Source organism: Neltuma alba, unplaced genomic scaffold (genome assembly GCF_004799145.2).
Source record: "Neltuma alba isolate B1F8T4 unplaced genomic scaffold, ASM479914v2 tig00003129_pilon, whole genome shotgun sequence".
In the NCBI taxonomy this organism is placed as follows: Eukaryota; Viridiplantae; Streptophyta; class Magnoliopsida; order Fabales; family Fabaceae; genus Neltuma; species Neltuma alba.
This window is the reverse complement of record NW_021633151.1, coordinates 1-27,741: the sequence shown is the minus strand read 5'-3', so window position 1 is coordinate 27,741 and position 27,741 is coordinate 1. Positions and strand designations below refer to the sequence as shown.

Genomic DNA, 27,741 nt, shown 5'->3' with positions numbered 1-27,741 from the left:
CTGCCACCAACCTGAGATCAAAAAATCTATTACCCTCTCCCTAAAAAAGCAAAAATTACGGCTCCCATTCCGAAAGATATTGATTCGTAACACTTCAGTACTGGGAAATATAAGCAAATTACAAGGAACACCGGAAAATGGCATATTCTAACAGATGCCAAGTCATAATAATTGTAAGCCTAAATTCACTTGTAAATGATCCTCCACGGTCCGCTGCATGTGTGGGCGTGTTCATAATTTGTTTGATAAATTAAGCAGGTATGCTGCGGCTCCAGTCCACAAGACCAACAAAAATTCATGTGATGTTAATAATGGTTTTGGAAGTAATGCCACAATCAAATTAATCTAACAAATTACTTCTTAAACAACATCGACGTGAAATGCTAACACACCTGCAGCTACTCATCTCCCCCATGCTTTTTCTTAATCTTTTTCTTAGTTGGTTCCCCTGATTTATCATCATCTCTTCCTACAACATCTTCGTTCTTCCTTTTTTTCTGCACCTTCTTTACCTCATCAGTATTTATTTTATCCTCGCCGCCTGCCATATGTCTCTTTTTCTTTTTATTTAGGAAGTCCTTTTGATCAACAGAGTCTTCATCTCTGTTCTGAACACCACCATTGCTTAGTATCTCTTTTCGGTCATCTTCCCAACTTGCAATCTCATCTTCTGGTTTGATAACCTCACCCTCTCTGTCAGAGAAATTATTCATAACATCCTTCTCTTTCTTTTTCTTCTTCTCCTTTTTATGTTTCTTTCCCTCCTCCAATCCCCCGTTGTTATCACCTAAATTTCCCTTATTCGACCCCTCTTCAAGTTTAACTTCATCAACCACATGCTTACTGGGCTCATCTTCAAGTTTCTTTTTCTTCTTATGCTTCTCTCTCTCAACGGGTTCTTGACTAAAATCAAGACCACCATGAGTTGGTTTCTCTTCATTTTCATCTCCAGCCTCAGCTAATGGCCTGTGATCAGCTTCCCCCACTCCGAATTTCCCTTTGTCATCACGAGTCTTTGATCTACTCCTTTTGTGCTTCCGATCAGAATGTGGTGATTTGAGCTCCTTGTGGAGCTGGTTCAGCTCACTGAATGAACTAGAGGCCCGACGGAGATATGCACTGACAACATGTGAAGCACCATTCTCAGCAGAGATAAACTTTGAGAGGATTTTTGCAGCTTTCGAAAGAGAAATTGGTTTTGCTGATATAGGCTTTCCAGAGATTGTCTTCATTTGTACGCCCTTCGGCCTTCACACATCTATACCTAGAACAATGGACATTTAAACATCTTTAGTTCCATATCTTTATTCTTACAACTAGCAAACCAAAAAAAAAAAAAAAAAAAGGTTAAGATGAGGAGACGGTCAATCTAATTTTATAACTAACAAGCAGACACAATATGCTGCAAAGATATTAGGACCCATAAGAATGAATCAGAAGGAACTCTTATCCATCACGTTATCTTGACAAATACAAAGAAACAGTACTTAGCTCACACACCCCGTTACCAATAGATTAGAAGATAGTTAAACCAAGACAAGACTAAGGGCGTAAGCCCTAACACTTATTAAAGACTACAAATGCCACTTCCTTTCCGCTCCCACAGCAGAGACTACTTTAAAATATAATCAAGAGAGTTGATGAAGAGCCCTAGGCAGACGTCGAGTGAGGTTTGGAGAGAAATTAACAATAAAGTGTGTAAGTGTGCGTGTGTGCACACACAAGCAGTAGACAATAGTCAATCAGACCATCAGAAGAGCACCAACCAGCAAGACTGAACAGAGCAGTAGCACGATGGACGAGGGTCTACGAGAGTGAGGAAAGCATGAAGGAGGAAAGCTTACGAATATGCCGAGGAGATGCAGAACGAGGGCGAGGCTGCGGGAGAAGGAGGAAGCAGCATGCAAAGTAAACCGGAGCAACAGAGCGAGACCGAGGAGTTGAGGAGAGAGAGTTCGCCGTCAACGGCGGCGCCTGAGGGGGGAGGAAGGGAGGTCACCGAGCTTCAGATACGCCGAGTCGCAGTGAGACTGAGAAAGAAGCCCGCGTAGCTAGGGTATGGTTTTCCAAAAGGGGAAACGAGAAGAGAAGCGTGAAATCAAACTTCCGTCTTTGCTATTGTTCAATTCTCAATTTTTTGTATTAAAAATTAAAAGATTCGTTGCAAAACAAGAATTCCTGCACCTAAGTGAAACTAAGCCCTAATCAAAAGAACATGAAGCCCAATGGGCCTGTAATGTGCATAAATAACAAACTGGTAACAAGGCTGTCAAATCAAGACTTATTTACCAGGAAACAAAAAACATCAAGACTTAAGAAGTTAATCAAAAGAAGAAAGGGAAGGCCATTTTACAGGCAGATATAGTTTTTTTAAATTTTTAATTGGTACCTCTACTTTTAGAAAAAAATTGATAAAAAATTCTTATTTGAAAATTTAATTGGCTAAAAAGACTTGAATTTGAGCAAGTGTAACATATATTCCGCTGTGTGCAACATATCATTAATGTTGTGCAGCAATCATCGATACGAAAGTCATTTACACATAACTGAAGATATATTATACTTACAGATTATACTTGCACGCACTCAAATTCATATCATTTTAACCAATTAAATTTTTAAACAGAATTTTTTTACCAATTTTTTTCCTACTTTTTTTTTTTTAATTCTTCAACTTTTGTCCATCCAGGGAGTTGCCCATATAGTTCAAGCAATCCTCTCGAGGGCCAACGGAATGTTAAACGACGTTAAAATAGAAAAGGGAAGGGAAAAGAAGATGTGGAGACGCAAATGCACAGCCGGTCCTGCAACAATCTTCTCCCGTGTTCTATACTTATCACATCTTTAACGATTAACTAGAGTAATAATCAAAAACTCATGGACGCAAAAACACAAAATACGAGATTGTGTCAAATTGTCAATATACTCTTTCAGTTCTAAATATAATACTACTTCCGCTCCTTAATAAAAGATTCTGTTTGACTTTTATTTTGATTCTAAATATAAGACCCCAATCCATTTTGTCTCTCATGTTTATACTTTTTTTTCTAAAGTAATCATTCTAACAATGATAGTCCTAGTCAATACACTTAATTAGTAAGGATATTTTAGGATAGACAACACCTATTTAGGACAAATAACTAACTCAACTTACTTTCTTAATCTCTTCAAATTAGTCAACTGGCCCTTATAATTAGGATCGGAGGTAGTATCTATTTTGTAGTCTAACTTACACTGCAAAATAAGTCTTATATTTAGAATCGGAGGAGTACTATCAAAAGAAAAAATGACAATAAATATAAAGAAACCTTCTGCACGGCATTTCACACTTCCATTGCTGCTCTCAGACTCCATTGAAGGCCAGAATATAAAATTAAACTAATATTGCAGAAAATCATTAGTAAACAAAAGAGATGAACAAAGATACATAGACTCTGGAATTGAAGTCCAAATCGCACCCACCTTAGCTCACCTTTTCGAATCAAATGCACTTTTTGATGAGGAATGAGTAAATCGTAGAACATTTGTGACTATCAGAGAGGTAAATCGCATGGTAGAAATTCACTCCCTCAAAACAAATAAAAAGATGCGTCCTCCCTCAAACTTTCAATCACAAAAATCCACGGATTTCGTAGGAGCAAATCGCCTTGATGGAGAAAAGTTAAAGGATTTAAGAGGGAGAAAAGTAGAGGTATCAAATTAAAAATTAAGAAAAATTATAAATACCTGCAAATTGGCTTTTGCAAAAAGAAATCAAGATTTAAGAACTAATAGAATTAGGCCTAGGAAAAAGAACTAATTCCTCATAATATCAAATCAAAGTTTCAATTTTTATTCGGAGATGTGTTCATTTTTAATATCTGATAGTGTTTCGAATATAATTACCTCTAATCAAAAAATACTACATAACAAGAAAAAAAAATCAAGACTTCAGAGCAAGCAGATAATTTATATGTATAAAATTAATAGGTGTAAAAACATCTTATATTCATAATGGAAAGAAAATGGTCACCTAAAAAATAACAAAACAAATAAATAATTTTTTCTATTCTTATTTATAAGTTATTTCTAATATATTATATTAAAAATAAAAAAAATTAAACCTCATTAACTCTACATTAAAATCTAACATTTTTTAATTTTACCTTATTTAATATATATGCATTTCAAAAATAATAATAATCTATACAATTATAAACAAAAAATAAAATAATATATTCATATTAAAATTTAGTGACGTGGTTTTAAATAAGATAAAAAAATTATTCTCTAAATGTGTTAAAATAGAACTAGAGAATGAATAGCAAGTAAGGGGAAGAAGTTCACATTAGGGCTGGGAAAGGGATTGATTTGTTCTTTTTTATAAGCTTAGTTTGTTAGTTTGTTCAAAATGAAAAAAAAAAATTGAAACATAAAATTTCAAAATGTGCAGCTAAAATTTTCAAATAGCAGTGAAGAGGGAAAGTCTAAACTGAAATTATGAAAATATGAGAAAATGATTAATATATCCTTCTGTGATGCTTAGAAAAGGATGCTGTTATTCTGTATTTCAAACTTATTAATTTATGTTTCAATCTCACTCTTTTCATATCAAATTTACTCATTTTGTCAAATAGACAGATGCTTTGGTCTGAGAAAAAAATATTATTCTGTATTCCAAACTGACGCGAAGACATATTGTAATAAGAAGAATGTTGTAATCTTGTCATTTTTAAATTAAATTTAGTTATTGTTCCAAACTGATACAAAGATGCACTCCCTCCGTCCCATATTATAAATAATATTAGAGTCATCACGTAGATTAAAATATTAGTTAAAAACAATAAATATGTAAAAATTAGAAATTTTTTCACTAAAATGCCTTTATTTATAGGGGGAGAAGTATAAAAAAGAGAATAAGAAAATTATGGAAGAGAGAGAATGTATGATGAGAGATGATAGTTTAAAAAAATGAGATAATAAATATATTGAGTATTAAAATTAGTAATTAATGAGGACAAAATAGAGAATTGGTTACAAAAATTTAAAACAATTTGTAAATATTGCTTATATTTAAATACATGAGGGAGATGGTAATTGTTGCTTATAATATAGGACTGAAGAAGTATTGATCATTTCCTTACATTTTCATAATTTTAGTTGCTTGTATTTTTAAAATGTTAGCCACATTTTTCTTGGAATTTTCTATTTTTAAGATTTTTTTTGTTATTTTCTCTTAAAAATTAAAAATTTGTGGGGTTTTGCGATTCACCAATTTTAAGAACAACACGTGTGATTACAACTCATGGTCTCATGCTATGTCTTCCAATTACCAACATAAGTAATGATTAAAGATTTAAAGTTAAATTTTTTGGCACACAAAACTTTAAAGCTAATTAAATACTCATTCCCATCTATCATTTTCACAGCCACAACACCTCCAAGGCTCCAACCACCTCCTTTTTTTTTGTTTTTCAAAAATTATTTGTGACGATAAATAAAAACGAATTGTAAGAAGACCTTTGTGTAATACTAAGTGTGTTTTTTTATAAATTCTCTCTAAAAAATTTTTTTCTTTTAAAAGTCTCACCTATAATATTTTTTTCTTGTCATCAGGGATTCTGAGTATGTTTTGCATTTGTCTCTCTAAGAAAATATTCTGTATCAAAAATAGAATTTGACCATGATCTAGTAAGGTGTGTTTAGTGACGACTTTTCGAATTTTTTTTAGATTTAGTATTCAAAAACAAAAATCCTAACATAACATGTTGATGAGTTGAGAATAAGTAGTCTTATTTGGTCTAGAGTTTTAAATATCAAACTTTGTTAGCTTATGATCAGGTGATTAAAAAAAAAAAACTCCATTTCAGTCTTACTTGTAAAACTCAAATAATCCGTTTAGGTATGATTTTGATTACGCTTCACCCGATTAGAGATTCAATTCGCCCCATTTACCCTATATTCAAAATAAAGTAGGATTTTAAAATTTTGTCCCATAACTAGGATAGTGGGGAATATAATACACGTACATATACACACAAATGATATTATTATGAAAAAAAAAAATAACTTAACCGAATCAATACTTTCGACCTGCTTTTCTAGTGACAAAATGTCAATTGATCAGCCGATGATCATCTCATATTTAAGATGCAAAGAAAAGATGATCTAAAAAATAAAAAAGCAAATAAATAAATATGCTGGTAAAAAAAAATAAATAATGCTTTTCTATGTCTGTATATAAGTTATTTTTAACATATTTTGTTGAAACTAAAACAACCTTAAACCTAATTAGCTCTACCATAAAATCTAAGTATTTTAAACTTCGTCCTATTTAATATTCCCACTGGTTTATATTACAAGAAGTCTTTTAAAAAAAATTTCCTCTCATTTATAAGATGTTTTGATAGTTTCAATTAATATTAAATGTTTTTTTTAACATATGCCCATATTTAATAAGAGTGGCAAGAGAGATGTTAGAATTTAATGTGATTATTAAAAATAATATTGAAAATCACTTAATATTTATAACAAATTTAATACTTTTAATTATTTTTATTAGTACACATGAATTAGTTAGAAATGTTTGAGAGAACATACACATATTTTAAAAATAAATAATAAGTCTATATAATAATAAATTAAAGGTAAAATAGTATATTTATATAAAAAATTTAATAATGTAACTTAGAAATAGGATAAAAAATTTTTATCTCTCTACTTTATAAATATAAATAAGACTAAAAAAGTTTTTTTTCTCCAACGACTAAATAAGGTGGGGTGGAGATAGATGTCATTAACTTCACATTAGGACTGGAGGAATGAATTGATTTGATCTTTTTGATAAACTAAGCTCGTTACCTTTTTTTGGTTTTTTGGCCAAAGCTTGTAAGCTTGTTAAAAACCCTAGTACCTTACGGTGTTGTAGATTCACCAATTTTAAGAACAACACGTATGATTACAACTCATGCCACGTCTACCAATTTAATAACATAAGTAATGATTAAGGACTTAAAGTTAAATAAATATTTATTCTGGTTTTCCTTTTGAAAAAATCCTATCAAAAAATATCTCCAAAATTTCAAAATCTCAAATTAAAAATAATTATAAAAATGTATTATTGTTTACTTTTTAAATGTTGTTAATTACTATTAAAATGTAGTGAATCAGACTAATTTAAAATTTAAAATTTTAACTTTTTTTTTGGATTCTCCCTTCTTTTTCATTCCAACCAAAAATATTTTTGTAAAAACCCCTGCAACCACTTTACCAGCATCTCAGTCAATAGAAGGCGATTAGGTCATAAAATTTATTTAAGAATAAAAAATTATAATTTTATCTTGCTCAAAATTACGAATTATATGTTTTAACAAGGAAAAAAAACGCGTTACTAAACTTTAAATATGGAAAATCTTTTAAAAATATTATTCATCTCTCATTTAGTCGATATAATAAAGACCACTCATGGTGGTAAAAAAAAAAAAGGGACCACTCATTCCTTTTAAAAAGTCATCGTATAATATGGACTAGATGCATCAGTTATTTTCTAGAATGGTCCTATAACACTGGTTAGTTTACGTAACAAGGTGGAACATCAGTTAACTTTTTCCCCCCAAAAATCATCCTGCTAAGGCTTTTTTAATGGAAAACATCTTCCTTTTAAGTAGAGATAAACTTTAAAAAATCATGTTATTCTTACATTATTTTAATACTTCAGTTGTATATTATTGATTTTGATAAAATAGTTAGAAGTGTTTTATACTTAAGAAACAAAATAAAATACCTCCATTCTTTTTATTCTTCAGATATCTTTTAAAAGGTGTCGATTTTGGTGTTCCCATAAGATAGTTTGTAAAATGAAGGATGTAATTAAATTGTTTTTCTCAAAAATGCTTTTTAAAAGGAACCTGTACCCTTTATTTTATATGAAGTTCATACTATTTGAAACCACATAAAAGGATACATTTTTTCTTCGCATGAAAGATACGTATAGTTGGGCCTCCTGTCAAAGCTGCCGATAGCTCCCTGTCCTGCTAGAGCATGAAAATACTACTGTATAATCTTTGATTGGCTTTGAAATAGGGAAAATGACATTTAAAAAAATTAAAAATTATAATATTTCAATTCAAACATCTAAAACTTCAAATCTATGCCTGATCAGATATTTTATAAATAGAGTTAAATAACAACAATACCCTCATATCAAGACAAATGTTAAACACGAAATGTATTGATAATGACAAGTTGTTTATTAATAAGTTGTGAATTAACAATGACAATTATTAAATAGTTAATAATAAAAAAATACACTGGCAATAACAAATTTGATAGATTTTTTTAAAAAAAATATTATACAAGGACATTTTAGTCATTTGACTATATTTACAAAATACTAAATCAAACACTACTTCCTTCTCTGGAATTTTGAACTCTTAAGTATTTGAATTGGAATATTGCAATTTTTAACTTCTTTTTATGTCATTTTTCCTTTGAAATATCTAATTCTATTTTTTTTCTCTTTTCTTATTTTTGTGGATAAAAGAAAAATATGAGTAGACTTTATGGGGAGACTCCTTTTTATCTTATGATTTTTTTTTTTTTGTGGATAAAAGATCAAACTTTATAAAAGGGTCAAACGATTACACGCACAACCCAATTGATGCATCAGAGCATAAATGAGAAAGGCTTAAAAACATAACAGAGAACACAGAAGAAGAACAAGAAAATAAAAAGAACACAGAAATCAAACAAGGAGGGTATGGGTAAATCAAAAGAGGCGACGTGGACCACGTCCCCATAGATGCTGTGGAACGTGCAAAAGATAGCTCGGAAGAAGAAGCTGGTGAAGATTTATCTTCATCTCGAACCAGCAAACATGGACAAGTGGATGGAAGCAGACTGTCAAATAACAGGAGCAATGGACTAAGGTTGGCTACAAAGTCCAAGTTAGGCTTCTTAGATAAGATGCAGATGAGAACGGAGCAAACAATCTTCCAAGTAGAAATAAATGAAACCAATCAATAAGTACAAAGAAAATAAATAAAACAAGGAAATCTATGATTGATAAAACAAAGAAAATAAATTAAATAAGTACAAAAATCTACACCCTATTTAATTATAAAGTATGTGCTCATCATCTAACAGTGCATCATGAAAGAACTCAGTAATTTCAAATTGTGGTTTTTGGCACCTTATGCTTCGTTTAAGCTGAATTGGTCCTTGTGCTTTTAAACAGATTTGGTTGTGGTTTTTGGACCCTTGGAGGGGCTAAATCGGGAAAAAAATTAACTGCCACATTTTACCCTATATTCATAATGACGTAGGATTTTAAAATTTTGTCCTATAACTAGGATAGTGGGGAATATAATATTATTTAAAATTTAGTCATATATGTGCAGGATATACACGCAAATGATATTATTATAAAAAAATGACTCAACTGAATCAATACTTTCCACATGCTTTTCTAGTATCAAAATGTCAAATGATCGGCGGATGATCATGTTCTGTGGCTAATTAAATATTCACTTGTGCGCTGGATCAAGTCCAAAAACTGAACCTAATTGTAGACGATCTGGCATGTTATTATTACTCCTTCCGATCTTTAATATAAGACTCATTTAACTAATTTGATTAGATTAAGAAAGTTAGGTAAGTTAGTTAATTATAAGAAATGTGACACGTTTTTCCTAAAATACCATAATTATCTTTTTTAATACCCCATCTTCCTCTTCTACTTAATTATGGTTGAGGGAGTATCTATAAAAGTATTTTAGAGAAAATTGATAAATATGAAAAATATGTCTTATATTTAGGACCAAAACTAACTTAATAATCGGGTCCTAGATTAAGGACGAGGAGTATTATTTTTTATATTGACCGATTGCAACCACCCAGCGGTATTCGTACCAACTGATATTATTCAAGTGTTAGTCCAAGTTCATTACATATATATATATATATATATATATATAAAGAGACTTGAATCAAAGTCCAATTATAATTAATTAATTAATTGCCCTATAAATTTTACACCCAGACGTTGTAATTATTATTATGAGGTTCAATGGTGCTTATAAAGAAGCGAACCTGTCAATGTCACATATGTATAAAGAGAGAGAAGTAGTTAGGGCTTTTCCCAAAGGTAAAATGAAATATCTAACCAAACAAATAGAATGAGAAAAAGTGATTTTATACCTGAAGGATATTCTTTGCGTTGCTAAAAATAAGAATTCATATCATATAAATATTAATATATTGAATATTATTTTTGCAAAAAATTTCATATCCGTGCCCCAAAGGGCCTATATATGTAAATATACACGCGCACATATTGTAATGTGGTAATTCTTTTGTGATAGATATTTTAACATAATTCACTATCCTGCCTTGATGCCTTCTGCTATATAAGTAGAAGAAAGGGTGACATTGTCTTCTACCACCCCCTCCTCCTCAACCAGTTCAGGCGGAGGTAACCCAGCCCCCATAAACGCTAGCCATGGCCTCGCCTTCGTCGGCACCGCCACTTTCCGGCACCTCTGCTTCTTTTCCGACGACACCACAACAACCAACGCTTCCATCTCTGGACGAATCCAGCGCTGTTGTCGCCGCCGAACGAAGAGAAGGCGCAGAGAAGCCAGCAGGTTAGTGAAGTTTAGTCTCTATTCCCCACACACACACACACAGTGATGATTACATATATGAACTTCTTCATCATTTGATTAGCTTGGAGCATTTTCATGGCTTTATTGATGAGTTTCATTCTTCTCGTAGATATAATTAATTCGTTAGTACGATGATGTCTGATTCTCAGTCATCCTTCTTCTCGCTAGCTACATACGATGTTAATTATATGAAAGATCGAGACATGTTCTAGATAATATACACCAGATCTGTCAAGAATAACTGTGTCTCTGCGCGCGCGTGCTAATGGTTTTCCAGTGATGGCCCCCACCATCACATGTGAGTGTACTGCTTCGTTAATTTATAATTTGTGTTAATTAAGCTATACTAGTACTATCCCGTTCTTAATATAAGATTCTGTTTAATTTTTATTTTGATCCTAAATATAAGACTCAAATTCACTTTGTCTCTGCTATTTATACATTTTTTTCAAAGTAGCTCTTCTAACAATGATAGTTCTAGTCAATACACTTGATTAACAAGGATATTTTAGAAAAGACAACACATATTTAGGACAAATAACTAATTTAACTTACTTTTTTAATCTCTTCAAATTAGTCAACTGGTTTTTATAATTAGGACCAGAGATAGTAGTACTTACAAATAACGACTCATATTTATCTGAACAAACAATTTGCAATTATGTAGGATAATTAGGGAAATGGGTACTATCATGATGAGGAAAATGTTGCCATTTGTTTTTCTGTTAAGTTCAGCCTTTGAAAAATTGTCGCCATAAGTTATGTAAACCGTTCCTATTTTTATTGATCGAAGGTAAAAAAATAGTTATATGCACAGCTGACATTATGGTCAGTATAGTACAAGTGTGAATGAGAGAACTTTTATATTAAAAGAAATTAGATTGTGAGAAAAGTATATAAGTAAATTGATCCATTAATTTAATATTTTATGATATATTTGTTATGTAATGCTGCCTCCACTCCTTAATATATATATATATATATATATAAGAGCTAGTTGACTAATAAAAAAACTTGTTAAGTTAGTTATTTATGATAAATAGGTGTTGTCTTTCCTAAAATATCCTTGCTAATCAAGTATATTGACTAGAATTATCATTATTATAATGACTATGTTTAAAAAAATGGATAAATATGAGAGACAAAATGGATTGAGGTATTATATTTAAAACCAAAATAAAAATCAAACAAGCTCTTATATTAAAGAGCAGAGGTAGTATATAATTAATAACAAACTAGCTCTTATATCTAGGAGAGAAGATAATATTAAATATTCAAAAGTTAAGGGGAAAAAAAACTCGCGATGCATAGATGATTAACCCCACTAAACATGATGAAGAAATGACATACTGAATATCACCTTTTTTTTAATTATTCTTTTTCTCTGAGTTTCTCCTTAATTCTCCGATGGGTAAACCAAGTAATAAAAAACTAATTGTTTTGTATAATCATGGTGTGCATGTCTTACCGCCAAATTCATAAGAATTTTGACTTTTAAAAAAAAAAATTTTGCTAAACAGACTGTCTTCGAATTTATTTGGATCTATATTTGTCACAAATACTAGAGAAATGTGCAGTGGTTGAGTTTTATATACAAAAAGGGAAGACCTAAATATGAGATTTTTAATTTGATCTGCAGATAACTTACAGAGATGATTAATTAGTATACAAAAAAATAGACTAATTCCATTTAGTTTTCCGTTGCATAAATTATTTACAGATCTACACGTGTCTGTTATATATATATTTGTGTATAAATGATATAGACAGAATTATAAATTAAATGGGAGAGTGACAGTTTAAAACTCAGACGTGCCAAGTAGCAAATAAAAAATAAACACATCAAACCACATTTGTCTTCTTATTTTATTTTTTGGTCTTAAGAAGACAGCTATGCACGAAGATAATTGTTGTTTTTTTTTCCTTGGATAGATCATATCATTGTCGGTTCCATGATTTTAGAGTATTAATTGATTGTTGATTTTTGGAGAGAGCATTTTTAATCATCAAGTTGCTTTCAAAAGAATTCAACTTAAATAGCTTTTTGACGTTTCTAGTCTGCTGACTAATTGGTTTTATCAACCCATGCCACTGAACCCTACATTGGTTGGTAATAATGTCACTCAATTATTATTATTTAGTTACTTTTTGATAAAGTTATCACCACATGAAACATGCTTCTTGTTACTTGTTATCCATTCACATGATCTAATTTGATGGCTAGTTGTTTTAGTAACAAGTAACAACCTCAGTAACTTGGTTTTATTAATGTTTTAGGTTTGTATTTAGTGTTGACATGAGTGTATGTTTAAATTGTCTGTAACGATAATTTTAAAAAATGGTAAAATAATACTCTTCCGGTTCTTAATATAAAACCTACTTAACTAATTTAATTAGATTAAGGAAGTTAGGTAAATTAGTTAATTATAATAAATATGACATATTTTTCAATTCCTAAAATATCATAATCATCTTTCTTAATACCTCCTCTCTCTTCTACTTGATTATAGTTGAGAGAGTATCTATATGGGTAATTTAGAGAAAATTGATAAATATGAGAAATAGGTCTTATATTTAGGACCAAAACCAACTCAACAATTGGGTCCTATATTAAGAACCGGAGGAGTATTCAACATCTTGATATTATTTTCTTCATATAAAAAACAATATCTTGATGTTATTTTTCAGATATCTAATATTCTTATATTATTTTTCTAATATTTTCAGCACTCTAATCTTATATAAGATTACAGTGCTGAACGTAATTAGAAATTAACATTAAGAAATGTTGGATGTACCAGTAAAATATTATCATAATACTAGATGTATTATAAATAAGATTAGAATAATAAATGTTTTGTACCTTATAAAAAAGTCACCTCATCTACATCTACATAATATAAAGTTATAAGCACGGTATTTAATAAAAGTTAGAGTGCATAGATAAAATTTTTTGTACCTCCACGATGGTTTAAACTCTTCTGACAAAACTTTCAAGCTATATTTTATTATTTTTATTAAAGTATTTACATTTTTGAAGTATGCATGATCACGAACGATCTGTTTTACCTTTTCTGTGTTGAGACCAGCTGGCTTCAAATAAAAAGTTGCGCAAGTCAAAATGAATATAATCAAATCTTCTGTGGCAACAACCAGAAGCATAATGGGCTGCATGATGAATATTCCAAAAGTTCATAGATAATAATCATTACCTTCATAAATCAGTTTTTTATTAGAAAACCCTGTTAAGATTTTTTAAATTAAAATACCCTTAAACTTTGAACATATGAACAAACGTGCTGCTTAACAGAATCTCGTGTAATTTTTTTTCCCCTTTATTTGCAACCACTAATTAGAACAGTCTAATTTTTACCGTTAATACAAAAATTGAAAAATTGAATGTTGTTTTAGTAATATTCTTGGATTTTATATATTTCCTGTTGCATCTCCCCATAGTTTGGCGTTGAAATTTCTAAGAGTTCCTGTAAAAGAAATAAATGAATAACCGAATACACATACTTTTTCGGTTTTAACTATAAGATTTTTATAAGTCTTATATATAAGGGTCTTATACTTAAAATCAAAAGAGTATAATTATTAAAAAGGAAAGAAAATTGATTTGAGGATTAATCTTACTCTTGATCACTTGAAGTGAATAAATTTAAATGTTTTGACAAAAACCTTTTTTTTAAATGGTACAAAATATACGGTTGTTAGAGACATAATAATGATGAAATGGCCAAAAAGAGGGACATGATTTGACGTCACTTAATTGTTTCTGGTTTCTAGCGAGTTTTATTATATTTCATTTTTTTTTAATCATGAGCTAATCGTTACATTCCTTAGTATGAGTCACATCTTTAAAAAAAAAAATCACATATTTACATTTGTTAATAAGTTTTAGGATAAAATAATCATTGGATCCCAATATTTCGATTCAAGTAAGATATATTTTTAAAATTTTGATTTGGAGTGACTTAATTCTTGAATTTTCACTTGGGACAACTCAAACCTTATGATTTTAATTATTTAAAATATTGGTCACTGCATTTTAACAAATAAAATTATATATTTCTTACAATTTAGGGACTAAAATTTTAAATATTGCATCAAGTTAAATTTTAGAGGCCGGGCTACAATCGAATCAAAACTATGGGGATCAAATGATTAAATTTTCCTAAATTTTAACATTTTCAAATTTTTAAAGTCAATATAATTTTTTAGAAAATTATTTATTTAATAATAATATCTATGTAAATAAATATAATAATGCCTTAAACAATTATGGGTGTTTGTTTGTTTTATAAAAAATGAGTACAATCAAATAATAAATAATTGAAAATAATACCTAAAGCAACGCAAAAATGCAACAAATCAAGACAATATTGAAACAAATATTCCTTCAACCTTTTATTTAAAAAATATGATTTTTTAATTACCAAAATTAGCATTAGGTTGGTCGTAGGTGTAAGAACAGCATATCTGACGTCTCCCGTTGTAGATTCATGTGTCTAACATCTGTCTTGCAAAAATAAATTAATATTCCTTCGACGTGCTTCATGTGCCTATTCTATTTCTGCACGTTCCTGTTGTCTGCTTATTCTTTTTCTATGCTTGGAGAAAAGCTTTGATGTTTGTAAATGTCCAAATGACTTCTTTTGGAATTATTAGCTGTTCCTTGTTCACAGCCTGCAAATGGTTTCCCATGTTTCATGAACATTTAAAAGACGAAGACAAAACGAAAAAGCAAATCCCACAACCTACACCCAACACAACCTTCTTCCCATTTGGTCTTCACTCCATAAAGTTTCCAACTTGTTTGGTTCCCGGGAAATATAAGAATGATACAGAGAAAACTCTCGGATGTGGTGTTGGCAGAAAAAGCATTGAGAAGAAAAGCACGTTATTAGCCAACATACATTCGACCTTTTCGAATTTACCCGTTCAACTTTACGTTGTTTTAACTTCTAATCAATGTCGTCAGAAATGGAAAGGCTGCGTGAAGAAGATTCGTCACAATGGGCTCTCGAGAGTATCCAGATTGATCCGATGGCTGATTTGCCTGAAAATGAGCAAGCTCAGAGAGCAATGGCGTCAGAACGTGACAATGAGGCTGCGCCAGAGGCAAAGACGATTGGCAATATCGATGACAATGACAATGGAGGCCTAAGGAATAGACATGTGGGTCAAGGAAATTGTGCAAAGATGGGGAGGTTACAATCTGGAGCATCAAGAGGGCTTAAGGGTTTACGGTTTCTTGATAGAACAGTCACAGGGAAGGAACAAGATGCATGGAATGCAATTGAGAGGCGATTTTCTCAAAATGCAGTTGATGGGAAGCTCTCAAGAGACAAATTTGGAGCTTGCATTGGTATGTGTTTATATGCTTCTGATATTTAGTGGGATCTGTGAATTCTCATTAAAGAAAAAAGTTTAGACTATGAGATTTCTGTTTCACAGGGATGGGAGCAGAATCAAAGGATTTTGCAGGAGAACTGTTTGATGCCTTGGCAAGACGAAGGAATATACATACTGAAAATGGGATCACTGTGGATGAACTCAAGGTGTTCTGGGAGGACATGACCAATAAGGACCTTGAATCCAGACTTCAGGTGTTCTTTGACATGTAAGATCACTCTTTCACTATCTATTTATGCACCCCAAAATGAAGTCTCTACTTTTCTTGCAAGTTGATAGTGCCAATTTCAAAGAAAACAAATGTAAAGTGCGTATTGCCACACACACAAACACTGAGAGAGAAACATGCTGCAGAATTTAAGTGGGATCCAACTTCTTGTGTATTCATGTAATATGTACTACACAATGGGTGTCTTTGTAAATCCCGCCACCTGTAACAGCTGGCTTAGTAAATTCTATTGGCCTATTGCAGAAACAATTGTTACATCTATGTACCTAAAATGTGTGGAAGGAGAAAATGCTGTAATGTTGAGCTGTAGAAGCTTCTCCCTGTTATGCTTTTATTGCATAATTTGATGACCACTTAATGAGGCGTTTGATTTGTGTGGTAAGACATTTTTATGTCAGACCATAATCCTGGTAGTAAAATATTTGTGATGAACTTGGCTGTTATTGTTCAGGTGTGACAAGAATGGGGATGGAAGGCTATCAGAAGAAGAGGTGAAGCAGGTGAGGACAAACACCACATAAATTCTGATTTCCACCTATTATTAAATAAATCATAAATTTTGCTGCTATTTTGTAAAAGGTTATAATGTTGAGCGCCTCAGCAAATAGGCTAGGGAATCTCAAAAACCAAGCTTCAGTATATGCATCTTTGATCATGGAAAAGCTTGACCCAGATCATAATGGATATATAGAGGTTAGAAAGACTTGACTTCCATGTTTCCTGTCAAAACAAATGGCATCTTCACCTGGGATCCTTCTTATTGACTCTATGTTGATACAGATGTGGCAGCTTGAAACTCTGCTAAGGGAAATGGTGAGTTCTGAAGATAATCCCAAAGCCATGGGCAAGAGAACCCAGACTTTGACAAGAGCTATGATACCAAGTCAGTACCGAACTCCTGTAAGCAAGTTTTTTCATAAAACCAGGGAGTTTGTACTTGAGCACTGGAAGAAAATATGGGTCATCGCACTTTGGTTGGCTATAAACGTGGGGCTTTTCATCTGGAAGTTCCTTCAATACAAAAATAGAGGAGCATATGAAGTTATGGGTTATTGTGTCTGCTTTGCGAAGGGTGGTGCTGAGACTCTCAAGTTCAACATGGCTCTTATTGTCCTCACCATGTGCAGAAAGACTCTCACAAAGCTCAGAGAATCATTTCTTAGTAGAGTCATCCCTTTTGATGACAACATAAACTTTCACAAGATGATTGCACTAGGTGTAGTTGTAGGGACCCTTATTCACGTAATAATGCATATAACTTGTGATTTTCCAAAACTTATATCGTGCCCACATTCAAAGTTCATGAGTATACTTGGGCCGGGATTTAGCTTCAAGCAGCCTACTTACCTCGACCTGGTTGAAAGTATTCCTGGAGTAACTGGAATTTTGATGGTCATAATTATGGCCTTCACCTTCACACTGGCAACACATAATTTCAGAAGAAGTGTTGTAAAATTGCCCTCTCCATTTCATCATTTGGCTGGATTTAATGCATTCTGGTATGCACATCATTTGCTGATTCTGGTATACGTGCTATTGGTCATACATGGCTCCTTTCTATTTCTCACCAAGGATTGGCACAAGAAGACAGTAAGTTCTGCTCTAACGATTCTACCATTTTAAGTTTAAGCAACGTACATCTCAGCCCATGTGTGTGCTTGTGTATATATTGGCCATTGCTTTTGGGTGTTTCTTAATCTGAAATATTGCTAGATTTTATTAGAACACCAACGTACAATTCCTTAGGCGTTAGTTATCAGATTTTAAATAATGATATGACACGTGGAGAAACCTTTTGAAAGATTTTGTATATTGCCAAGTTGTAAGAAGAATCCATGTGTTACGTTGTTAACGAGGCATCAACTAGCAAACATTTGAATGACTGTACTTAGTAAATTTTATTTTGGAGATGAGAATGAAATATTGACTTCCTGGTGCATCTTCATGTTCATAATTTTGTTAATGTTTCTTGTCACTGGATACTCATTTCCACAAAATGAATCTGTATTATCCAGACTCAGTTCAATTTTTCAAAAGTTCGTTCTAAATGCAAATACCAGAGTTCACTTGTAGATTGATTTCAGTTTGTATCTGTTGCTGAAACATGTCTGTATTACGGCATTCTGAATAAGCAGCAATCTGAGAACATTTATATACTAATCAGTTTCACTACCTTTCTCTATGCAGACTTGGATGTACCTCGTAGTTCCAGTAGTACTCTATGCTTTAGAGAGAATACATCCATTTTTGAAGGGTAAAGATCACCGCGTAAGGGTAATAAAGGTGTGTTCTAACAACTTCTTATCCCTAATTTTTTTTCCCAATAAAACCATGGGGAAGTGATCTTACTACTTGAATATGTCAGGCAATAGTCTATTCAGGAAATGTGCTAGCACTGCACATAACCAAACCTCCAGCATTCAAGTACAAAAGTGGCATGTACCTTTTTGTAAAGTGTCCAGACATATCGAGTTTTGAATGGTAACTGAGGATAGTATTTTGCTGGTATTAATCTGAAAACTGATTTTGCCGTGAGATCATTTTAATTAAGATGTTCCGATTTTCCCTATTTTTCAGGCATCCTTTCTCCATCACCTCTGCACCTGGAGATGACTACTTGAGTGTCCATATACGAGCCTTGGGAGATTGGACGACAGAGCTTAGAAACAGATTTGCGCAGGTGATGCTTGCTATAATACAATTACCTGTTTACAAGCAGTCAGAAAAATAATTTTGATACATGCCCAGAAGAGGTATCAAAATGATATGATGCATTGTAATGGCATGCTCCAGTAACTGCTATATATCTTATTGCTACATCAGTCGCACGTTAGGCAAAATCAATCATCTTTCGCAACTATTTGTTAACAAGCTTAATGTGAAAACGATATTAAAGATAAACTACTCTTTAGAGAACTGACATTTAGTCTCCAAACTTTGGAGGATTGAAGCTCTGACAAAAGTATCCTCGGAAGACTGAAATCTCAATTTGTTCTTTTCGGGTGAAAATTTTCTCTAATTTTTTTAACTTAAGCGTGAACTAACAGCTAGATGTTCTATTATTTTTTAAATAACAATTTTTTCAAAGAACTAGTTGGGCTAAGACCACATAAAATGCAGGTTTGTGAGGTCCAGAATGCAAGAAAGGGAAGCCTTATGAGGATGGAAACTAGAACGAACCTTAGCTATGATCAATCAGCAGCAAGGTAGATAGAACCTCTTATAGCTTAGTTCTTAAGCTGTTAAATGATACACTGATATTGATTTTGTTCCTTTTAATTCCCTAGGTATCCGAAGATCCGCATTAAAGGACCCTATGGAGCCCCGGCACAAAACTACAAAAAGTATGATGTGCTCTTGCTTATTGGTCTGGGAATTGGTGCCACGCCAATGATCAGTATTCTCAAAGATCTCCTCAACCACATCAAACCGGAAAAACCTGAGCCTGTGAGTAGTCTAGTTTTTACGTTTTGCTATCAGGTTATCAAATAAAGGCCTTCCGTATGGATTTATTTTTCCTTTACAATTTAGCATGACATAAATTTTATCCTTCCTTTTACTGAAAGTATGCATTCTCCATCCGCAGGACTGTCACAACAGTTCACCAGAAGATCAAAAATATCCCGAAAGAGCATACTTTTACTGGGTGACAAGAGAACAAGCTTCGTTTGAATGGTTCAAAGGAGTCATGGACGATATCGCAGAATATGACCACAATGTGAGATTGAAAGCTAACCAACGTCATATATTTTTAGTCGAGTTACCTCCATGACATGATATTTCACTATAATAATTTTTCGGGCATCTTTGAATGTTACAGCATATAATTGAAATGCACAACTACTTGACTAGTGTTCATGAAGAAGGCGATGCTCGGTCAGCACTTATTGCCATGGTGCAGAAGCTGCAGCATGCTAAAAATGGTCTTGATGTAGTTTCAGAAAGCAGGGTAATGATTTAGTACTAATTAAGGGTGAAGCTTTATCTACACAGTAAACCATACAGCACTATTAACATTTTCCTCATGTTCCAATATGCCCAGATAAGAACTCATTTTGCGAGACCCAATTGGAAAAAAGTATTCTCTGATCTAGCAAGCGCACATGAGAACTCTAGAATAGGTATGCATAGATTCTGATTCATTGTTCGGGGAATCCTAAAGGACATTCAGATTTGAGAATATATGTTTTCTCATTTTTGACTGTTGGTTGATGTAGGTGTGTTCTACTGTGGCAGTCCTACTCTCACCAAAACATTGAAGAACCTTTGCCAAGAGTTCAGTTTAGTCTCATCCACGCGTTTTACCTTTCACAAGGAGAACTTCTAGAGGCGCAATACATAGTGTCAATCATGAATTGTTCAGTTTTAATTTGTCGCTCTGCTTCACTGGGGGGGGGGGGGGGAGTACTCGTGGGTACATAGAATAATAGAACCAAAGTTGGACTGTTTAAGTGAATCACTCTCTCTCTCTCTTCTTTTTTGTCTTGTTCACTCTAACTAGATCTCTACAAATCTGTGTCGGTAGTGAAATAAGCCATCTAAATTGTTTGAGGGGAAAAATAAAGATTGACAAGAGAACGCCATATATTTTGCAGAAACGCTATATATAATTGGTCTCACGCTTCATTAACCATATTGATCAGTGGAATTAAATGATGAACACGACAGGTTGAGGTTACTATCAAGATCGTTTTGTCACTGTAACTGCCGTAGCCTTCAATTCCAAATTGCATGCTGGAACCATAAGGGCATATAGGAGAAGGAAAGAGAGGGAGAAGTAAGAATTTGAGTCTATCTTCTCTAAATTGAGTCCATATAAGCAATCAAAGACAGAACATATAGTTCATGCACAATTTTTGTGTCACTTTTTGTTTGAATGCACAATTACGTAGCATAGAGAATTCCACCTTTTCCCTTCCTCTTAACTCTTAGTACATCTCTGGCTCTGCAATTCTGTGTCGGTTGTGAAATAAGCCATTTTGAGGGCCGGGGGCGGGGGAGGGTAAAGATGGACCCATGAGTGGGATATATTTTGCAGAAACGTTATTTATTGGCCACAAGCTGCATTAACAATATTGATCAGAGTAATGAATGATGAGCATGACAGGTTAGTGATTGCTTTTAAGATGGTTTTGGTCACAGTAACTCGCCCAGAGTAGTCCATGTCAATCACCATAAAAGCTGATCACCCATGTCCTTAAAGTCCATTACTTTGAGTCACCAAGCATTTAATCTTCATGTACACATGTGAAAGCAACTTGATACTGATGAACAAATGAAAACTGCTGGTTAAAAAAAAAAAAAAAAGAGGAAGAAAGAAACAAATGAAAACCCACCATACGTTGTATGAAATTAAGGCTCTAGCAGGAAAGGACCATACTGATAGATGATTATTAATGGCTGGTTCACAGTTTATCATTCAATAAGCCAAGGACTAATCTGATCAATAATGGAACTGAGCACAATAACATGCTGTGACAGCGAATTTTTTTTTTTTAAAAGCGCAAGAGGCTTTATTGCCAGCCAGGCAACTCAATTATTTGTAGATTCTTTCGACTATGTCTTAGGTACGCGACTGTTACTGCTAGTAATATATCATTCTCGCATGTTGGTGATGTTTTATCTAAAAAGGCTGAACCTTTTAAATAGAATTTAAGATGTGCTTATAGGATATCTAGTATAATCTTTCATAATTATGCCTGTAGTCTTCTCAACTACATAGAATGCAGGGTGATTTCTATTATGCAAATTAGAGGTACTATAAATCGCATCCATGAAATGTAAGAACAGTCTTATTACACACACACACACGCACACATATATCCCAACAAATATTCAAACCTTTCCGAATACCCAACATATAGTAAAATATAGACTCATAGTTACAAGGGAGCACGGAAATATTTTTATTCATGTTAGGTGCAGTAGATATTGGCACAATGGTTGTTTAATAAGCATATAATTAGCATATGGTCATGTCAAAATGAGAGGAAAAATACTTACTTTTTTAGTTTTTAGTTCAAATACAGATTGGTTCCAAAAAGTAAAAGGACAAAAAAAAAAAGTTCAGGAACATTACCGAATGTAACATCAGCCATGTGCTTTGTGTGTAGGTGAGAGAGAGATAGATAGAGAAGGAAAAAGGTATTGAAAATAATTTTTAATGTCAATTATATATTTATTATCATTATTAAATAATATTTATTCTTCTATTATTTTAATCATTTAATCTAACACAAACCAATTTTTTTATATGCTACTTCCTTAAAAATAAACCCTATTAAGAAATACTCCCTCCGTCCCTAATTATAATATCCTCTTTTTGGAATGGATTTGTCCTTTTTTATAAGATTTCTTTTGAATTTATCTGAACATTTAATGCATTGTTACTTATTTTACTCTTAATAAATTTCATATATTATATTCTCTCTATTTATCTCATTATTACTCTCTTATATTTATCAGAAGTATATTTGGAAAAAAATTATATTTGTTACATATTAATTGTTTTTAACTAATTTTAACTGTTTTCTTAAAAAGCATAATTTGACTAAAAGGTTCTTATAATTAGAGACGGAGTAGTAGCTTTAGGTTAATCGCATTCTTAACGAGTCCTTCAGTTCGCTATTGTTAATATCTCTCCGACGGCTCGCTATGGCTATGCTACCTCGCGATGCTATTTTTCATTTGTTGGTTTGGCGTGTGCTGCGTGGAGTCCCAACAGTCTCACAACTACGGTGGATTTATAAGTTTAAGGAGCTTTCTTTCCGAGAAAGTTAGTTTTTTGGGATTAAGCTTTTCTTTAAAATTTGTGTTCATCACATTGATTTTTTCATTAAGAGCTTAATGTTTGTGAAAAGGGTTATCTATAGAGGGTCTGACTAGTACTAGGCTGAGTAAAGTGTTGTGTAATGAAGCCGCCGAAAACATTAACTCTTAAAGGGGGTGGCACTATAATGAGCCCGGCGTTAGGAGCCTCACAAGTATGGTAGACTTTATAATTTTAAGGACTTTTTTATTTTTTAAATAAACAAGTCCTTTAAGATTTGGTTTTCTTTTGATTGTGATCCTATTATTTATATGTTTATGCTCATATTCTTTGGATGTTACAAATTACAATGTATATATTGGCGAAAGCATGACTTGAAATTTGGGTTTATGCTGCATCGTACAGTAACATACTAATATTTCACAATAATAATAAATCTTTTATAAATCAGGTGCCGACAAACGCTAACCGAGGAGAATGTCCTTGTTCCCATTTCCACAAGAAAATCTAAACGGGTGAACGCTTTTATCATATATTTTTAAATATAGCATGGCTCAGGGCCTAGGGCCCTACGTACAAGACAAGGTCTATTAGTACATCGTCATCATCATAAATTCCTAAAAGAAGCACCACAGAGAGAGAGAGAGAGAGAGAGAGATCATTCGTTTCCTCAAGTCTTAATCGATAAACAAAGAAACATGAAACGCAGTGATCAGAGTTTGGGGTTTAAGGGGTCTTCTTTGAGTTGGGTGGATGTAGTTGGAAAGAGGTCAAGAGTCCTGAGAGGCCGGCTTGTGCAACATGAGGATGCTTCATTAAAATCCACAACATTCCAACAACTCATACCATAGTTGTAAAGTGATGACGTCTTTGTTTTATCCACCTCACCTTGTTGGTTCTGCGCAGTCTTCCATGTCTCTGATGATGTCTCTCCTGTTTGTCCCTGAACATATCAAATTAAGAAATTAAGAAATAAGTCCAAAAGAAAAAAGCACAACTTTGAAACTCCATACTTCAACCTGGAAACCATGCGACTTTCCAGCAATACAAAGACTTCAACCCTCAACCCCACCATTTCTTTGCCCTTCTAATTCAGAATCAGAATTGTACTTTATATTGTAATAAAGTAAAAAATGTACCACATATGCACCTGTCCTGTCCAACATGACAGATTAATTTAAATGATATTTGTACCCTACATGTTTTATTGTATTACCATTTTCGTATGGTGATTAAGTATCTAGTCATGTTACTTTGCCCACATTTAAGCCAGAAGTCAAAGTCCCAAGGGGCTTCTTGTGCCTTCCATTCCAACATCTGTCTTAAACCAGAATATGATACGTGCATTCACTTTTATGAATGAAAAAAATATTCAAATTGCACAAAACGGATATAAGACATGAATAAAAAAAAATACCTTCGCCACGATGCGAAAATACATGCAACATGATTTAGCAAGAAAATGTAATTTAAAGTGGTTTGTTATATATCAATTATGCATGAGAGGTTCGCTGTACTTTGAAGTGTCTGAGGTTTTGTAGGTTTCTTGTGCTGTGCTCCTTAAATTGCAATGTACAGAAGAGACTTAGTACAATATAACTAATACCGAAATGTATATTACCTGAGAAAGTAAGATAGCTGGGTTACAAAGAGAAACTGGTTGCACAGAAGAACCAGTAGAAGAATCAAAGCCACCAAAAAACCAGTGATGAGTCTTATCCTGATTAAACACTTGGCATTGATGGACTAGCATCTGATGATGTTGTTGTTGTTCTTGATGTTGAAGTTGTTGTAGTTGAAGCTGCTTGCTTAGTTTCCTCCTGAGCTTCTGTCTATCCCTAGCCTTGTGATTCTGAAACCAATAGAACACATTCTTTCCTTCAATCCTACCATAGAAACAAAGGTGAGCTGTTATGTGTTGGATTTGGGAAGCACTAGGAGTTCTAATCCCACTCCTATACAGTTCCTCCAAAATCATCAGTTGTTCTGGGGTTGGACTCCATCTCGATGAGCCTGCTCTTGACATTGTTTCTCTTCAGATTGTGGGTTTATTTCTTGAGAGAACAAGGGTATGGAATTGGAATGGATGTATATATAGAGGGACACATAGTAAAGATACAGTAAAGTAGGTAGGTATATGTATTGAACTTTTTTTACATTCGTAGGTGAGAAGTAGCACAAGTCATTATTTTATATAATAAAACTTGAATTAATGTGAATACTCAATTATTTTTGCCATTGGTTGGACTGATAAAAACCCATGAATCTTTTATTTAAAGACTCAGCTATAGCAATTGATTAATAAAGAGGCTTATTAGATTATTTGTTGAGTCGAAAAAGAATAAAAATCAAATAATAAGTTTTTCCTAGTTGAATGAACTTTTGAAGAGATGATATTAATGTCCAGATAGTATTTTAGAGCCTAAATATAAAAATGGGTAAAATTAAAAAGAGAATCGAAAAACTCAACTATTGGAGTAGAGCAAAATGATCAGTCAATACAAATAAATTGTGCACACTGCCGAGGACAACATATTGAAATATGTAAAGATTGCAGCAAAACTGGCTTTTCAACCCATGTCACTAAGTGAGAAAATTTTCTCAAGTTAGGGTCACAGCTTTGAAATTTTCTCAAAAGGAATAAGTAGAAATTCTATTCTACTTTTAAATCACAGAAAATCATAGAATCCTGTGCCATTTGGACATAAAATATATATATAAAAAATAACACTTTCTAAAAGCATATTTGAAACTGAACATTCAAATATGGATGTAGAATGAGAGGGTTCTATATATATGCGCATATCTTATTATTTTAACGTTTACTCTTATATAAAGCCAATGTAATATGTGAATTATGACCTATCATTCCAAAGTATTTATGAACTTCAAGGAATAGACAAAAAGGAAAGAGATGTAGCAGGGAAGAAAAGGCAATGGTGAATGAGATTGGTGAAAAGTACAAGTCTCATGCCCATGTTCCTTTTGGAGGAGCATTCAAGTGAGGTTCCAGTCCGTGCACAGAGAGACACAGAGAATCTGAAATGAGATAATAAGTCATTGAATTAAAGGGAAAGAAAATAACGATTGTGAGTTGTGCATATGTCATGATGACCTTGTTATTAACTTCTGAAGAATGAGCAATGTGCTCATCTCAAAAACAGGGTTCCCCGCTAATTTGGTCAACAAAACTCTTGCTGTCCCTTAAGCACGTGATCAGCACCTGTCATTGGCTATGCCAGAAGATACTATTTGCTCCCAGTGTTGCTCTAGCAATAAGAAACTTCAAATATGCCAAATTCCTGAAAGAGAAAGTAGTGATAATGTATCTTGCATTCTGCTAAAAGAAAAAGTAGGAATAAAAATGTTATTTTAAAACTACATGTCAAGAAGCTAATGATATGATCAGAATTTTTTAACCACCACAATCATTTTTACGCATTCTAAAGATGATTGAGAATTATCATAAAAAAGGATTTGTTATTAACATGAATTATCTGTAATTCCAACACCCTTGTGCCTTTAATCCAATAAAGGGTCGTCCTTTCATTTTCAAGCAAAACCTTGAAGCAATACGGTTTCTACGGGCTTATGCTTGTCATTCAACAGATCAAAACCGACTAAGGGATTGATACTCAATTAAAAACTAACAAGCACTGATCAAAAGGTCCATAACTGTTGAGTTATAAACCTGAGGCCAAACTGCGACGTAAGATAGGACAAAATATCTAATAAAAAGCTATTGAAAACAACTTATTTTTTAATAACAAATATTTTTAGTGGGAGAATACTTTTAAGAGCTTTGAAAGTCAGAAACATAAAAGAATGAAAAAAAGTGGCAAAGCGGAGACAGATTGGGGGGGTGGTCCCATATGTTAGCTCTTTTTTATTCGAGTTAATATTCCTCTCTAAATATATTTTGGTCATAAATTGGTTCCAGACGTGAAGGATGAAGCCAATTCAAGCTCTGACAGGTATGATGATGGAATATGATATTTGCTTCCAACGTCCCTCCAGGAACTAAGAAAATCACTAGACATATAAAATGTCCTTGCTAGCCAAGAAATGACAAATTCTCTTTCTTGTGTTTTCACACAGTAAAAAGGTTTTAAAATTTTCATTAAGGGCACATGAATTCAAAACCATGGCCAGTCACTAGCCACATGCAATTGCCAGAGAGACAAATCATCAAACAGTTCATGAGCATTATCTCTCATCACCAACAACAAAAGTGCCCACATCAGGATTTATTGAACCCTTCACTACACCGCCATGTTGGCACACAGCAATATTATCAAAGGACAATGATAAAACTAGCGTAATAATCATAGATAGACCAGGCAAGATGGCTAGTCATTCCACAGTAACAGAAGGGTAACGTGGGGTCTCTGTACGTGTGGTGTGTGTGTGTGGAAGAGAATGCATAGAAATAGCATTAGCATGAGCATACTCCTGAGATCTGACAAAAACCTGAGAACTCAAGCCAGCCTCCGAACAGTTACAGAGTCCCATAAATGCATGCTTCAGAGCGTCCAATGCGTTGTCCGTTTCGGGTTTTGTGTGTGGGGACTTGTCTGCTTCATCTTCACCTCTCTCTCTCTCTGTCTGGCAACATTCCTTGTGATATATATATCAAAATTCTAAACCCTCCGTTCTGTAACTCGATGGATTGCTGGGTGAAG

General features: G+C 33.1%; 3 protein-coding genes and 1 long non-coding RNA gene across 6 annotated transcripts; 1 reads left to right on the top strand and 3 right to left on the bottom strand.

The window, feature by feature from the left end:
- Window positions 1–25: 25 nt before the first annotated feature.
- LOC114740387 (uncharacterized) lies at window positions 26–21,167 on the bottom strand. The gene is made up of 3 exons (XR_003739687.1): window positions 20,724–21,167; window positions 7,887–7,893; window positions 26–36 (listed from the first exon to the last, which is right to left on the bottom strand). It is a non-coding gene; the product is annotated as an uncharacterized LOC114740387 (long non-coding RNA).
- On the bottom strand, window positions 102–1,264 carry LOC114740386 (uncharacterized). Its single transcript, XM_028928531.1, has one exon. The coding sequence runs from the start codon at window positions 1,230–1,232 to the stop codon at window positions 399–401; it is 834 nt and encodes a 277-aa protein (XP_028784364.1). The 5' UTR covers window positions 1,233–1,264; the 3' UTR covers window positions 102–398.
- Window positions 10,430–20,686, top strand: LOC114740384 (putative respiratory burst oxidase homolog protein H). 3 transcript variants are annotated; one of them, XM_028928528.1, is made up of 15 exons: window positions 10,450–10,622; window positions 15,628–16,014; window positions 16,104–16,269; window positions 16,742–16,790; window positions 16,870–16,983; window positions 17,071–17,880; window positions 18,478–18,573; window positions 18,656–18,771; window positions 18,868–18,970; window positions 19,411–19,496; window positions 19,578–19,737; window positions 19,877–20,008; window positions 20,111–20,239; window positions 20,333–20,411; window positions 20,508–20,686. In XM_028928528.1, the coding sequence occupies exons 1-15, from the start codon at window positions 10,478–10,480 to the stop codon at window positions 20,615–20,617; spliced, it is 2,682 nt and encodes an 893-aa protein (XP_028784361.1). In that variant the 5' UTR covers window positions 10,450–10,477; the 3' UTR covers window positions 20,618–20,686. The 3 variants fall into 3 exon arrangements, with proteins under 3 accessions (XP_028784363.1, XP_028784361.1, XP_028784362.1); XM_028928529.1 differs by lacking the exon at window positions 10,450–10,622 and having other exon boundaries at window positions 15,618–16,014; XM_028928530.1 differs by lacking the exons at window positions 20,333–20,411; window positions 20,508–20,686 and having other exon boundaries at window positions 10,430–10,622; window positions 20,111–20,251.
- Window positions 21,168–23,771: 2,604 nt separating the features above from the next.
- On the bottom strand, window positions 23,772–25,214 carry LOC114740382 (WUSCHEL-related homeobox 3-like). Its single transcript, XM_028928526.1, has 2 exons — window positions 24,681–25,214; window positions 23,772–24,002 (listed from the first exon to the last, which is right to left on the bottom strand). Exons 1-2 carry the CDS (start codon window positions 25,083–25,085, stop codon window positions 23,772–23,774), a joined length of 636 nt encoding a protein of 211 aa, XP_028784359.1. The 5' UTR covers window positions 25,086–25,214.
- Window positions 25,215–27,741: the final 2,527 nt, after the last annotated feature.

What these genes read in the sequence shown, in the direction of transcription:
- LOC114740386 (XM_028928531.1), bottom strand. Translation starts at nt 1,232, where the DNA reads ATGAAGACAATCTCTGGAAAGCCTATATCAGCAAAACCAATTTCTCTT.
- LOC114740384 (XM_028928528.1), top strand. Translation starts at nt 10,478, where the DNA reads ATGGCCTCGCCTTCGTCGGCACCGCCACTTTCCGGCACCTCTGCTTCT. An exon ending in AGGATTGGCACAAGAAGACA is followed by an intron (nt 17,881 to 18,477) that starts GTAAGTTCTGCT and finishes TTCTCTATGCAG; the next exon opens with ACTTGGATGTACCTCGTAGT. An exon ending in TCGCAGAATATGACCACAAT is followed by an intron (nt 20,009 to 20,110) that starts GTGAGATTGAAA and finishes TGAATGTTACAG; the next exon opens with CATATAATTGAAATGCACAA.
- LOC114740382 (XM_028928526.1), bottom strand. Translation starts at nt 25,085, where the DNA reads ATGTCAAGAGCAGGCTCATCGAGATGGAGTCCAACCCCAGAACAACTG. An exon ending in CAGCTATCTTACTTTCTCAG is followed by an intron (nt 24,003 to 24,680) that starts GTAATATACATT and finishes TGATATGTTCAG; the next exon opens with GGACAAACAGGAGAGACATC.